General features: G+C 40.1%; 1 protein-coding gene across 1 annotated transcript in view; it reads right to left on the reverse strand.

Moving 5' to 3' along the window:
* The window catches only part of LOC136675657 (vasoactive intestinal polypeptide receptor-like), a 34,028-nt gene that overhangs the window by 15,643 nt on the left and 1,749 nt on the right, over nucleotides 1-16,636 (reverse strand). The window contains exons 2-4 of the mRNA XM_066652342.1: nucleotides 13,753-13,837; nucleotides 10,180-10,284; nucleotides 22-128 (exon numbers count right to left, since the gene is read on the reverse strand). Coding sequence (XP_066508439.1) covers nucleotides 22-128; nucleotides 10,180-10,284; nucleotides 13,753-13,837 — 297 coding nt within the window. The remainder of the gene's footprint in view (nucleotides 1-21; nucleotides 129-10,179; nucleotides 10,285-13,752; nucleotides 13,838-16,636) is intronic.

Below are 16,636 nucleotides of genomic sequence, written 5' to 3' on the forward strand. Positions count from 1 at the left end.
TAAAACAACTTTTTGTCTTACCTGCTCTTCTTCTTCTGTTAAATTGACGTTATAACCACAGTTCTGGGCAAAAGAGGGAGGGTCTGTTTTTGCCCAGCCGTCCTTAGTGCATGCCCTAGATATGTTACCTGCAGAGAGAAGAGAATACGTTACAGCACTTTTCATACTTCTGCTACAAGTTTGTTTGATTCAGTAACATCTGTGTAAAAAGAAAAGTTTGAATATCCCTCAACAAACTATTCATCACTGGTTTTTCTAAGTAAAAAATAAACTAGATACTGTTTTTCACTTTATTTTTGTTTGTTGGGCCTAATGTATTGCAACCCACCCCCCCCCACACACACACACACACAAAATGTCACACACTTTTCCATTCAGGAACATGAATTTCTCACTTTCCTGAAGTAGAATAGAGTTTCTACACTTTATGGGACATTTCTTTTGATTTAATTTAATTTAGACATAAAAACTACAAAGAATATTAAGATGCTGCAGTGCTTTATACTCTTCTGTTTGATGCTTGGCATTGAAGGTTTTTGCACACCATGTGTATGCAGCAGAAACATACAGCTTGTATCCTTTGACTGAGCAAAACATAAAATGCTGTACAGAATGGCCTTAAGCCTTCAGTGACTCATTCCTCCAGCAGCCACAGCCACAAAGGTACAAATCACAGCCAGATGATAAGGGCCTTAATTAAATGTTAAATAAGCCACACGATTAATAAATAAAGCCCCACATGGGTCTGTCTCCCTTCAGACAGACATATATCTCCACTGTTAATGACAGCAGACAGATTCGGAGCATCTCTGCCTTGCCGTTATGCACTTCTTCTTCTCCTAAAGTTGTGAAACAAAACATCAGTATTCACCTTTGGCTTTACACATCTGAGTGAGTTATGTCTGTTTGGATGAGGTTTCGCAGGCGCTGCTGGGTTCAGATTCAGCAAAATGTTTGAGTGTTTTTAACTGTGGTTCCCAAGAGCAATCAGAGCTAGATAAAGGATTGTTAATGGTTCTGCGATCACAAATGCCGTCCAATTCCTCTCAGAGGTCAGTTCAGCTGATCCACATAGTGACCTTACGCTCATGTGCAGCTGCTCCAGATCAGCCCATCTCACTCATGCTTTTCCATGGAGATTATAAAAACGTCTGTGTCCATAATACATGCAACTTAAAGTCATAATAAGGGGTGTCCGAGTGTATTCTCAGTTAGACTCAGTTAAATGTGGGTCCTGTGTTTTAAATGCGATTCCCATGAGCAATCAGAGCTAGATAGAAACAGAGTGTGGCTGATTGAATTGGGACTGATTTACCGTCTCCATCTGTGGAGTAGCTCATCATCTCCACGGTAATCTTCTTCATTGCTGAGACCACACCCCCGTGACAGAGGAGTATAAAGAGTGGCTCTATTTTCTCTGGATTGACAGAACGCCTTTGGTTTTGTGATGTAGTAAGGTATGGGCTCCAGAATTTATCATTCAATATTGGTACCTGACATCAGTAACATTCCCATGGCTGAATGCCATCAAATTCTTACAGAAAGGTTCCAAAGCCCTCGCAAAAGAAAAGAGGATGTTACTGAAGAAAACTTACTAAATATCATTGATTTCAGAAGAAATGTCAGATATTAATATAGAGTGTGGTAATAAGGAAATGAGGCACATTAAAATAATGAAAATTGATGTGTTATTAAATTGTATTGCTATACTTTTTCTTCTTTTTCTTTCACAGCACATCACCGCAATCTGCATATTTGATTTGGCACAGATTTTAGGCCGGATGCACTTCCTGACACAACACTCCCATTTGTCCAGGTTAAGCATTGACTCTACAAACACACCAGCTCATGCTCCCCCAGTGGCTGGGGCACACACACACACACACACACACACACACACACAGAGAGGCAAAAAACCTGTCACTTATATATTCAGTACCTTAGATAGGGAATATAACTATCATATTTTATAAAAATTATTGATTTTTAAGTTTATTTCATACGCCACATTTCATCCCCAGGACTTGTATCCTGACTTATTTATTTATTTATTTATTTACACAGTTGCACAGTTCTATAACGATGTCTAACAAAAATTCACCTCTCGTTCTGGAGATTTGTACCTTAAATGACAGTAAGGTACCTGTATCATATCTTTTCTTGTGAGAGTGGACACACACACACACACACACACACTTGGCATAGGCTATAAATTGTTTATCAAAGGTGTAAATGGTTAGCATATCAATTCATCATTCTACTGGCACAGAGGTAGGATGTAAAATAATACTCCTTTCATGGGATTTGTCATGGGAACTACCTGTAACTTTAGAAGATTTCTATTGCAAAAATATAATGGCTTTAATTTTCCCCATGTGGCCCACAGTTCCAGCTTTATCTTATGTAGGTCTCCTAACTATGTAGTTACATTTTAATAACATGTTTTCTGCACATGAATAACTGCACAAATTAAGTTAATTATGAAAAATAATTTAATAAGCTGAATAATGAAACAGTAATGTAACCACTGCTGATGTACTGACGGTTACAGATGGATGACAGTAGTTCAGCGATTGTAAAATTACATGTTAACATACTTAAATTATTTTAACATACTTAATATTAGATAATATTAAACTCTACTGGGTTGGCACGGTGGCGCAGCAGGTAATGTCGCAGTCACACAGCTCCAGGGGCCTGGGGGTTGTGGGTTCAATTCCCGCTCCGGGTGACTGTCTTTGAGGAGTGTGGTGTGTTCTCCCTGTGTCTGCGTGGGTTACCTCCGGGTGACTGTCTGTGAGCAGTGTGGTGTGTTCTTCCTGTGTTCACGTGGGTGTCTTTCGGGTGACTGTCTGTGAGGAGTGTGATGTGTTCTCTCTGTGTCTGCGTGGATTTTCTCCAGGTGACTGTGTGTGAGGAGTGTGGTGTGTTCTCCCTGTGTCTGCATGGGTTTCCTCCGGGTAACTGTCTGTGAGGAGTGTGGTGTGTTCTCCCTGTGTCTGCGTGGGTTTCCTCCGGGTAACTGTCTGTGAGGAGTGTGGTGTGTTCTCCCTGTGTCCACGTGGGTTTCCTCCGGGTGACTGTCTGTGAGGAGTGTGGTGTGTTCTCCGTGTCCACATGGGTTTCCTCCAGGTGACTGTCTGTGAGGAGTGTGGTGTGTTCTCCCTGTGTCCACGTGGGTTTCCTCCGGGTGACTGTCTGTGAGGAGTGTGGTGTGTTCTCCCTGTGTCCACGTGGGTTTCCTCCAGGTGACTGTCTGTGAGGAGTGTGGTGTGTTCTCTCTGTGTCTGCGTGGGTTTCCTCCGGGTGACTGTCTGTGAGGAGTGTGGTGTGTTCTCCCTGTGTCCACATGGGTTTCCTCCGGGTGACTGTCTGTGAGGAGTGTGGTGTGTTCTCCCTGTGTCCACGTGGGTTTCCTCCGGGTGCTCTGGTTGCCTCCCACAGTCCAAAAACACACGTTGGTAGGTGGGTTGGCGACTCAAGAGTGTCCGTAGGTGTGAGTGTCTGAGTGAATGTGTGTGTGTGTGTCGGTGTTGCCCTGTGAGGACTGGCTTTAACCATTAATGTGGAAGTACGTGGTCAAAATTGGCAAAATTAAATATTTTTCGAAGGTATATTTGAAAGACAACTTTCAGGGCCGAAACAACTATAATTACAGAGCTCCAAAGAGGAAACATTTTGAAGTCCATTCAAGGAATCATATGTTCTTTTAATGTGTTACTTTTCTTTTTGAGATTCTTTATTGTTTTGAGTTACTGGTTTTAGCCCAAGATGAAATCCCCTGGGGTTAGGGGCAGCTGGGGAGGGAGCAGTGATTGCTCTGTACTCAGTTAGTTGTGGTGGTCGTTAGATGCTACAATTACAGAGAGGAACCATGAATAAAACATCTCCTTCTCCACCTCAGAAAAAATACTCCTTTAATTTGTAGAGCTCTCATTAGCCCTGAGGAACATGCTGCCGTTAATGAAAGAGAAGTGAGAGAAACGACATCACAGGGGAAAAAAAATCTACAGCTTTATGTACAGAAATTTACATTTATACATATATATTTTATGAAATGACGTGAAAGAAAATCACAGTTGCGCAATGCTTATGTAAAAAAACAGCTTAAGAATGTAGGGGGATATCTGTGGAGGTGAAGTAAGCTCTCAGACATGCAAAACAGCTCGTAACCTTTCACAGAAAGTCGTATGAATATATATGAGAGCAGTGTGGTGGCTTAGTGTAAGGTTTTTGAGAACATTTCTTGTGGTAATTGTCATTTCCGTACACACATAGAGGTAGCTCAGTAACTCGATAGGGAGTGTGTAAACAGAATAGGACTGAATTTCTTTAAAGACTGCTTAAAAAAGACAATTCCACTCTTCTAAATCAACCAAGTGGATGTTACTCCCATTGTGTTTGACCCTTTAAGAATGAGGCAAAAACAGGCTTATTACTCAGTGGAAACAATGCTAACAGAATGACGGTATCAGTGTTACTGATATATTTAGCTGTAAGAGTGGGTGAGCGTGAGAAATGCAAGCTTAGCTGCACCAAAATATCCTCAGTATTTAAGGGGTTAATAACATGCTTTCACAGTAATGTCATATAAGGGACATTATAAAAAATCATGGGCTTTTATTTTGTTTTTAAACTACCATTTTGTAGTCATGCATAAGGCTGTTGTGTTGAGAACCAAAATCCTTCACAACATACCACTAATATCCACATTTCTGTGAAATCGTAACCCTCCTGTTCTGCTAAATGATTGCAAAATTCTTTGATCACATTCAGGGAGAGCAATCATTCCACGAAAACATCACAGACTGGAGCAGCCGGTCTACTCGCTCAGATATGTGTGCATTACCGATGGACAAGACATTGTCTCCTTAATCTCCAGCAGCAGGGACTAGACAGGAGAAGATAAGCCACTGCTGCTGGGGTCCGCTCTGTGGATGGGGTTTGTTTTGAAACTGCGGCTCCACCAGAGGAATGCTTTCATCAGGACGAACAACCAGGGGGCAGAGGATTTTTGGTGTGGCGCACCAAGACACTCGCGGGAGCTAATCGGCCCAGAGCTGTGTAGTTTCAGAGCTTTTCACAATCTAGACACCCCTCCCCTGTCCAATCACAGAGGCACAGGCTGAGGGTTTCTTCTTTAGACTCACACTGGAGCTACGAGTCCAATAATGTAATGTGGCTGAGGAGAAGTGAAATATTATGTACTCAAATTGGCAGGGAGTCCATTTCAAATTACATCATTAAACAAATGGGCTTTTAAGTTTCTAAACAGACAGTTCTGAGCACAGTACTGTGCTGCACACTGTTTTCTATGAATAAGAAAATCATTATAAATCTACCTCTGTCTATTTTATATGAATGCCTTAAGGTGACCATGACCAATGCCAAGCATTGGCTGGAGTGGTTTGGAACCCCAAGGCATTCAAGTGGCATTCTACAATGTGTTGGAGTGCTGTTTGCAATACAGTATGAACAGGAAAGCCGGACTATTTGCACTCTCTCCTCCTACAATGTACACCTCAGCAACTGTAGAAAAAAATCATCTACAATATGAAAGTCAACAGTCTGAGTCCCAAAACAGATTCCTTTACTCTTAACAGAACGTGCTAATGGAAACGGCAGTGAGGTATGGGACCTCTGGTATGTTTTTACCACTTTATTAAGACTTATGAGCAAAACCCAGCCATAGTGACTGGGGAGATGAACAGCTTCTTGTCTGCTGTAAAGCTCCTGGGTAAAAAGTTCAGATCTGTCGGGCCCCTAAGGCCCCACCCTCACTGGATTTATGACATGTTCCTGGATCCGTGTGGCCACACATTTCGTAATGCTTGTTTACCTCTGTTCTCTCTTATAAAACCGGCAGTTCTCAGACTGGACGTGTCAAAACGTACGGTATCTCTCAATCCGATATGAAAATGAACAGTTTTAGCCTTGGAAGCTTACATCATGTGGAGAATATTCAATGTTTACTAGATTCTAGATTCACGAGACAGCAACTTTCAAAATGCATTTACTGTAATCATCAACAACAAAAATTGGCTTAACAAGATAGAATTAAACAACACACAACTAGATGAGTTCGACCATTGAGAAGCAGCCAAAACCGTGTGCTGTGACATCACAACATTCCCAACTTAAAAAGAAAAGGTAAAAAAAATATCCCCAAAATCTTCAAGCCACACCTTTCCAAATGGATAGTTTCTACATTTTTAATAAAAGCAATTCACCCATTTTGTTTAACACACACTAGTGAGACTGCCGTGTCTTCTGTTGTAAATCTATTTATCCCCAGCATCAGTAAAAGGAAACCAGAGGTCAAAATGTTTCCACACATACTTCTGGCTCTTCAGTTACCCCCGTTTCTTACGAGCAGACGTTGTAAATTAACAATAAAAGCCTCTATGTCAAGGAAATGTATTAGAGCTTATTATGCAATGTGCAGGTGCCAGGGCATCAATAACGTTGGGATTCTGGGAAAGACATTCCTGGCTGGTCAAAAAGACAAGCTCCGAGGAAAATAAGCCCATCAATACGATCACAGCAGAAATTCCCAATCTGTTTGTCGTAAATTCAGCCCGACTTTTTTATCTGCAAGGATCTACGCTTTCCCTTTGTTCCTCTCCTCCGATGACACACAGATCGTCATTAGTGTCCGGTAAAATACAGCTCTGTCTTCTGCAGAATGTAACACTGGGCACCGCTTCAAGTCTTTATCTGTGTTTCCCATCAAAATCCCAGAGGTGCAAATAGTCAGAAGTTCAGGAAGCTTAGCCATATGAGAAAACAATAACATAATGATTCCTTAAGGCATTTTAAAGATCAACAAAATGTATTGTCATATTTAGGTTCCCAAGCAAGGCTATATAGAACACACTGACCCACAAAATAGCAGTGACTAATCCAGGTATAGTCAAAAGAAATGCTGTTTAACTGAAGTCAAAATTTGTTTTACAAGATATAGAGGGAATGGGACTCCTACAACCACACAATATCATTTAGAACAACAACATTCATTTGCTCTGTGAGAATTCAAAAGACAGCTCAGCACCCTGGGTCTGAAAAGATATGGAGATGTAGGTGAAGTTGTACCTCGCTCTAAAGGTTCCATGACATATACAATATTTAAGTGTGAACAAACGTTTATTTACGTTTATATAATGACAGTCATGTTTGAGACCACTCCCTTCACCCCTTCAGTTTACTTCCACGCCATTAGCGCCCACACAGACCTTCTCCTCCAGTCACATCTGGCCAGTATCACCAGTCTCCACCATCTTTCCTCCACTGTGAATCCCACAGTGAAACAAGGCTGATAAATCTTTGACGCTTCACCCTCAATCACCTAAATCCCTCACTTCTTGTTTTGAATGCTCTCCAAGAAGAACTCTCTCAAGGGCTCAGGGGGCTTTTCCCGGGAAAGCTTGTCCCTTCCATCAACATGGAGCGATGTCTTGGAAGCCATTAGACAGATCTCCGAAGGGTTCGCCAGGTTGCTACCAAAGCTGTACATCATAGCTGTTATTTTGACAGAGGAAGGAAATCTGCTCCACTGTAAGAGTCACACTAACAAACCTAAAAATAATACTTGCACGGTATCTGAAGAGGCATTTGAATTCTACTCACGTAAAGAGTAAATACTCAATCAACACCATTTACATCACTTCACCAGGATGTAAACTTTTTCAGGAGGATATTATCCTAAAGAGATCCTTTATTTATTTGTACATTTAGGGCTGGACAAGAATTCAATATCAATATGTACTGCCGAACAATTATATTATTTTTAAATACATTTTTAATGTTATTTTTACAAATATTTATATTGATAAAGAGGTTTATGTTTGACGGTGATGTCAGGTTTCTTGCTTGTTCTTGGCCATTTTTCTGAGGCTTTCATATTGTTCAAATCAATATCAGAATCATATTTTATCACCCCAAATTAAGAAATATATCGTGATATAATTATTTCCCAGCCTTAATCATCCAGCCTTACATTTATTCATAGTTTGTGATTCTGATTAGGGTTGTGGTGAGTCTAGAGCCCATCCAGAATGATCAGGAACACACTATAAACCAGAACTGATTATATAAATGTAATATAACATATTCCTTAAGAAAGTATTAATCAAAGGAACATGAGCAAACAACATCAGAATTTCAAAAAACTGAGGTGGAAACTTATTCTGAACTATAAATAAAGTATAGGGTTTTGTGCAGGGGACTAAATTTAGATTCCCAGACCTGCCAACCAAATCGCCAGATTTGCGATGCCAATAAAAGTCCTTTGGTAAGACTCTTAACAGTTTTATCTTCCAAATAATTTAAATGTAAACAGCACAGGTCAATTCAGAGTCAACAAGATAAAATGATTTTCCGTGAACTCTTGATCTTTAAGAAAAGGAAACCTTGCACACCCCGTGAATTGTCAGATGTGTGATAACTGACAGTAATCTCCCTCTTATGATAATGAAATAGGTCTAATATCAAATGCGCTTCTGGAGTGAAGCCATTTAAAAATAGCTTAGTGCTGAAATGCCTTATGATTACAGCCTGATGACTCACCATATTTGCACACACATCACTCCACACCACAATTTATTAACTCTGAAGAAATCTTGTGTGAATCCCTGTAACTAACAGAGAAAGAATAAACGTACGCCAACACATGAAGGCTATAACTTTGATCCAACACAAGCGTCTGTAACCAATGCGTCTACAACACAAGCGTCTGGAACTGTGCTAATGGAGACACTTTACCAAAACCCACCACAGTTTAATGTTCCTAAATATGTGCCGCACTGTGTAAAAGTTAGAGATTGCTTTTCAAACTTTGCTTGGATATTAGGAATGACATCATCAATTGCATAAGGATATGCAAAGGAGGCAATGAGAGCACCAAAACGACCAATGAAAAAATACTTACGTTTTTATCTTTAAGTGTCAGAATTTAATTTAAAGTTCAGCTCAACCCCTTGGGTCTCAAAGGATATGGACTGGTCAATAAGTCCTTACTCAGAAAAGCATATAGACCAAAAAAACTGTATCTGAAAGGCAAAGAACTTGCGGTTGATCATTTAACTTTTAAAATCCTGTAATATTTACATCTGCAAACTGTGTTAGATCTTACTTTTATGGCTCTGGGTAAAAGAGCATCAAAGAAACTGTCCATCTGCCGATCTGGCGATAAAGAATTTGGAATTACGATTGGCCGTTAACATTAATGACCTTAACATTTTTGTTTTTTATATCATATTAATTATTAGTATTAATCAATTTATTATTACCCTTACATTTATGTCCTATAAAGGTAAAGCAATCCAATTCCAAGAGAGATCATTTTAACCTCTTACACATCTGCATTCCTGCACAAAGTCCTTCTAACATGAGGATAATGATAGGAAATTAACTGGAAATATAAAATGCAGTTAAAAGACACCGACATATACCCATACCCACACACACAAGCTGGCCCTCGGTCCAAATTTTAATGCATCTAACCTCACAGTAACAAACACATAATCTCATGCAAAACTCTCAGCCACTCAAACTATTCCACGTTACTACACCTTTGCATGACAAAGTGTATTTTTATATATGTGCATTTTGTCCAAACACACAAACACCTTTTTTCGAACGGAAGGGATTAGCATCAAATGAGAAATCTAAGCATACACCAAAAAGAAAGTGTCTTTCAACACACTCAAAAGAAAACCGATAAGCTCTAGCCTGTTTTTCTGTGAGTTGCTGTTTATTTTTCTTGTTATATCTGGGGTCTCCTGAGTAAGAAAAAAATGAAATGTGTCCTTCATTCACCTCTATTCAACCCTTAACTCCCTATAGTCAATCTTGTCGCACCAGGGTGTCTCCAGAGACGAACGCATCACTAAAAGACCAAGCTAGACCTCTGACAGCAGAGATATAGATCCCAAGAGTCTCATTCTGACTCCGGTCATCAATGCTCCTCTCATCCAGCTTTTCAAAGGATAATGTTGTTTTTAATGGAATTCATCTTTGTACTGAGCTACCTGTTACAAACAAACTAATTACACCACTGCCTCAGACAGCACTTGTTATTTACTGTTATTATTTACTGGAAATATTCTTCAACATCTTCTTCTGGGAAAATCTAATTAGTTACATTGAAACAGAAGCTCTTTAAACTAACGCTAATGTTACCTCTCTGGTGACTGATGTGGCTGAAGTATTTGGGGCAGGGGATGGTGACCAGCTGTCCAACTTTCGCTGACGGCCAACAAGCGACATTCCATTCACCACTGCATTCTGTAAAATAGGAGTTAGTTGCATGAATAAAAATGAAGGGATAAGAAGGTCAGCATAATCTTATTTACATGCTTCAGTGTTTTCTTCTCGTTATTCACCATAACAGCCAAAGTACATTATATTTACATAAACTAAAATTTAAAAAAATGGTTTGACAAGATGAAATATTGGTTTGAATTTCTGATATAATCCTTGTAGATCTTGGACACATATTATCTTTCTGAGAATCAACAATAAAAGGGAACCTAAGTGTTCACAAACCACTGTGGCATTTTGAAGGGTTATCACCACCTTTAAGTGATTAGAGACAAAACCAAGCAGAACAACCCTTTGTGGATTTACTGTAATTTTCTTCAGGTTTCTTTGTAGCAGCAGACAAAACAGTCAAGATCAAGAAGACATTGCATACCTAATAGTACAAGAAAAAACTCTGCATATTGCTCTAAGGCAGATTACTCTGGGGGACTATCTGTCAATTTGTTTTCTTTGAACTCAGTGTATGTTCGTGAAACACACACACACAAATAAATGCTTAAATTTCAAAACCGCCAACACCTGCCGTTGCTTTGACTATTATAAACATAATCAATAGAAGATTAGTTTTGTCTGGATTAGGGAATAGACAGCACTTCACTCTGATTAGCTGCCTGTGTGGAGGTAAGGTAGAACAACTCTTATTAATGTCAACAAACACAGATGCTCACTTTATTCACACACAGCCTTTTTCTGTCTACTTTATATTAGAAACACAAAGCCTATTCTAATGAATTAAGTCTTATCTAATATCTGTACAGGTGTATAAACATTTGAATACTATTTTTGTTGTTTCTGAGCTCAGTTTGATTCTAGATTCATTCATTCATTATCTGCAGCTCTGATCCAGTTCAGGGTCACGGTGGATCCAGAGTCTACCTGGAATCATTGGGCGCAAGGTGGGAATACACCCTGGAGGGGGCACCAGTCCTTCACAGGGAAACACACACTCACACATTCACTCACACAAACACACACCTATGGTCACTTTTGAGTCGCCAATCCACCTACCAACGTGTGTTTTTGGAGCATGGGAGGAAACCGGAGCACCAATGCAGACACAGGGAGAACACACCAAACTCCTCACAGACAGTCACCTGGGGGAAACCCACGCAGACACAGAGAGAACACACCACACTCCTCACAGACAGTCACCCGGAGGAAACCCACGCAGACACAGGGAGAACACACCACACTCCTCACAGTCACCCGGAGGAAACCCACACAGACACAGAGAGAACACACCAAACTCCTCACAGACAGTCACCCGGAGAGCGAATTGAACTCACAACCTCCAGGTCCCTGGAGCTGTGTGACATAAGTGTAATAGTTCCCTTGAGATCTGACTATATACACAAACTTCTCGGGTTAACAAAAAACGGAATTGGCAATGACAAGCCTGTTGTGTCAAATGTAACACAGATTAATGATTAGAGGCGTAAAAAAACATTCAGAGTGCTTTGGTGTGAAGTCACTCTTTGTAGAGAAGCTCACACACTAGGATTTCTTTATAGCGGTGGTGACAAAATCCAGACGTCACAATATTTACAACACCAATATATCTCATTTAACACAGAGGTTGGCCCCCTTTCTCTCCCATCATTCAGCACAATGCTAGCCAACATCAGCTAGCATACCACTATCAGTTAGTGTTCTCCTCCAAGCATGCAGTGCTGTATAATTATGTTTTCTGTTGTTGTGTGTGTTGGTTTAGTTTAGTTTTTATGGTGGCATTAAATCCTGTTTGCTACTTAAATAACTTCTTTCTCTTTAGACAATGCTGTTCAGCAGATTATACATCATGCTGGTTTAAGGGAATAGAGAAGCATTCATTAACAATCCGTGGAGGCATATGGGGGTTAAAGTCTGTATTTTTCTAATGATTTTTGTTGCTACAAATTATTAGAACACTGGATATTTGGGCTTAACGTAATATCTTTTCAAAGGCCCAAAATCCCATGTATGTCTGTTAATAACATGCATTCAACTTCAGTATAGACAACAAAACCATTAGTCATAGAGCCCATATATTCTAATGGTGAATGTGCTGTACATGTATGCAAGTGCCACTCATTCTAATTAACAAGCATAGTCTCTTGTCTTATCCCAAAGGCCAATATAAACAAGCACAAATCATCAGATTATAAAAACGCCCTTAGAAATCTCTTCCATCAGCAGATAAGAGGGGCTACCTCTGACCTCTGTTCGAGTCCATTCCAGAGGAGCTGAAATTTCTGTCTTTGATTGTAATGTCTGCAAAACCACAATGAGTTTTAACCACTTTTGATGAATCTGATTCAAATTCTAGTAAATAAAAAAAATGCCATGGCCCAAAAATATAAAAACATGACGATATATTAATGCAGGAATATTGCATTTTAAGTTCGACAAATGTAATAAGCTCATAATCTTCAGGGTTCTACCTTCCACTCTGGAGCGTGAACTCAGCACAGCGTGTGTTGATGAGGATTGCAGTGACTCATCATTGACATTAAAGTAGATTCTTGCTGATTAAAAAAAATGTTTTCATGAAGTTTCTTCAAACACGTTTGGTACTTTGAACTAGCTGCCTGTTATTTTAAAGCACTTTCGGTGCAGCTATTCTTCTTTTCTTTGAAAACACAATAGCGCAAGCACATCCTGTCGAGGGCAGCTGGCACATTTGAAATGAATAACAGAAATTAAAGGTGGTTTGAACAATTATAATAAGCCTATAATTATATACTCCCCAAAACCTGGTCATAACATCTCTATTATCAGCATGGCCCTTTTTTTTAGGTTTGAACCACACTCCTCACAGTCACCCGGAGGAAACCCATGCAGACACAGGGAGAACACACCACACTCCTCACAGACAGTTACCCGGAGGAAACCCATGCAGACACAGGGCGAACACACCACACTCCTCACAGACAGTCACCCAGAGGAAACCCACGCAGACACAGAGAGAACACACCACACTCCTCACAGACAGTCACCCGGAGGAAACCCATGCAAAAACAGGGAGAACACACCACACTCCTCACAGACAGTCACCCGGAGGAAACCCACGCAGACACAGGGAGAACACACCACACTCCTCACAGACAGTTACCCGGAGGAACCCCACGCAGACACAGGGAGAACACACCACACTCCTCACAGACAGTCACCCGGAGGAAACCCACACAGACACAGGAAGAACACACCACACTCCTCACAGACAGTCACCCGGAGGAAACCCACACAGACACAGGGAGAACACACCACACTCCTCACAGACAGTCACCTGGAGGAAACCCACGCAGACACAGGGAGAACACACCACACTCCTCATAGACAGTCACCGCGGGAATCAAACCCACAACTTCCAGGTCTAACAATGGCAGGCAAACACAGCAATCACAGCCCATTTTCCCAGTGGCTATTATTATGTGCATAAAAAGATAAACAGACCTGATGTGACATTTTCCAACTTGGCCAAACACTCATCCTTCTCCATCTCCAGGTCATTCATAATGTCACATATCTGGGCCGATAACTGTTGGTGGAACAGACAATTCAAGTTAGATTTTTTATTTATTTTTGTGCATTCACTGAAGCAAACTGGACATTTCCTCTTCTTTCACAGCATTTTTATTGACATTCACAAATAAAGGTTACAGACAACACCTTTGTGAGTGACGGAGGAAAGAATTCCCTGATGAACGCTGAATGGAAAAAAACATTCAGTTCCTTTATAACAAGCAAAGAACTGCACACTGCTGCTGCTTGGGGCCTGTTGAATACCCTTTTTCTTGGATGTCAAATAGCCTTTTGACGCTCTGAAACACATTGTACCCTATATGTCCAACCGTATGTGAACATACTGCTAACTGGTGAGCTACTTTAAGGGGCACTCTTTGCTAACACAGATATTCAGGATGTAGAAGCACCACAGAAAATGACAGACACACTGGAGCAGCTGTGCATGAGCCTTGGGTCCCTATGGTCAATGCCAAGTGTCGGCTAAAGGGGTATAAAGTCCCCAGCACTGACCATGGAACAGTGGGTTTGCATTCTCTGGGGTGGCCTAGCATCACATTCTCACAGCAATTTTCTGTATCTAGTGCCTTTTTTAGTAAATAAGAGGCTGTCACACATGAAACCCCTCCTGAAACCCTTAAATTCAGTGTATTAAAAAACGTTAAATGAGCAGGTGTCCATAAATTTTTGCCAATATTGTGTCTCTGTCAGGACACAGAGGGGGGAAAGTATTTGAAAATGCATGTGATGTAAAGAGGTTAAATTCTCAAAAAGTTGTAACCGAAAAAACTGGAGTTATGGGCTCTTTTTATGACAACGCTACACATAGATTCTACATCATGACCCTTTTGTTTCATTAAAATTCCCATTTTATTACATCTCAGGGACTAAGTATGACTCCTGACACTTTGTATTAAAAATATAAAAATACTGGACATCTGTGCATTGTTTAAAAACCTCCCAATGACATGTGACAGTGCAATTCATCTCCTCCCCACCTCCTTCCTTCTGAGGCTGAGGGTCCAATTTTCCTTAAGGCGTAATCTCCATTATTAGACTATGTGCTCTTATAGAAACCTCCAAAGAGCTCTAGAGGACGAGGGAATTTATGGCCGTTACTTTGGCAGATGGAGGTGTTCAGCAGCGGAATAAATCTCTTGCTCCAGCTGTGATTGTTAGCCTCAAACTAGACCCATGTGGCTAGAGAAGTGAGCTCCTACTGGTCTAGACTTTGGATATCAGGTGCAGGTTGGGTCACTGAGATACAAGTTTCAGGTACAGCCCTTAAGAGAAATGTGCAATTACAGTGGCGTTGCCTAAGACTGTATGCCTTCATTTAGATTAGATATGAATATAGCATGTCAACATCTGTGCTCATTTGGGAGAAAAAGGCAAAGATACTGCCATTATCAAGCTTTAACGCTTCTCAGACAGACATCGATGAACAAGAAATGGGCAAAATGTCCTTCAACACGTACCGAAGCGCTAATGAAAGCTATAGGAGCCATTTATAAAAAATGTCTCATGCGTCACAGTGTTTTGGAACAGCACTGTGATCAAGGACAACCCTGACTCTGGACTTAACCAACCAACAATGAAAGTGGTTGCTATGGTGTCTCATCCACAGTTGGGAATTAATGCATCACTGCTTTGAACAGAGCTCAAGATAACAGCGAGTTTATCCCGTACGTGGAAGGAACCCCTGCATGGTAACACCGCAGCACCAGTGCTCAGCAATGTTGGACGCTTACATGCAACACGAAAGATGCTACTGAGGTCTCTAGAGTTGTTTCTTATGTAACTGACTCAAGACAGGAAGTGATGATGATGCAGAGAGATAAATGATACAGGAATGTAGCATAAGATTCAACAGAAACAAACTACATAATAGGTGAAATAACAGGAAGTACACAATTACATCACTCAGACCCTCACTAAAATCCTCAGGTCTGACTTTAATCTATAAAGCATTGAATTCACTTCTGAGGATGTTAAATCTCTCCTGAATTGAACATTATTTGCAGTGGTATTGATATTTAAGGTATCGATTATAGGTCTATGCTTGACTTGTGGGGATATTTAATAGATATTTAATCCTATGTCTGCCATTTATCACCTATAGTGTTGATTAAACACCTTCAGAATGGAATTAATCTTGACAGTATTAATGAACACCTACTAGTAGCACATCATATTAATATTTAATATTGAATTAACATATGTCATGTTTGAATTTACATCTTTAAGGTCTCTATTGGTTTGGACAGAGATGTAAAAACAAGTGTTCATTCAGCGCTGAGGTTTCTAATGCTCAAACACTTAATGTGTTAATCTGTTATACTTTAAATATAATATAAATACACAGTTCAGCATGAGTCGATGATATCTGAGACAAACCTCAAGGCTGAGCAACCACATAGTGTTTCATATGTATCTAAATAGACTTTAAAAGAAGGTCGTGAGCACTGTAATGACACTGTAGCCTTTAGATGGGATTAATAATAATTTTTCATTTTATACTTATTATGAGTTTGTTTTTCCTTAAGAAACAAGCTTTCAGACAACTATCAACAGCTGCTGTTGAACGTTCTTCAGCACATTTGCAAATAATATGAAATACTCTATATACAATAAAGTATTAAATTAAATCAATAAATAATAATTATTGCTTCTGTAATTAATTGCAGTTAAGCTGCAAAGATGTTTCCAACTTTCATATTGAGTTAGGTGTGCATTTAAAATGCTATTACGTTGGAATTTATGAGGTTAGACACTAAATGAATCACTCTGAACCTTTACAGCAGTCCAGTTACTT

The sequence above is a fragment of the Hoplias malabaricus genome, chromosome X1 (genome assembly GCF_029633855.1).
Source record: "Hoplias malabaricus isolate fHopMal1 chromosome X1, fHopMal1.hap1, whole genome shotgun sequence".
Taxonomy (NCBI): Eukaryota; Metazoa; Chordata; class Actinopteri; order Characiformes; family Erythrinidae; genus Hoplias; species Hoplias malabaricus.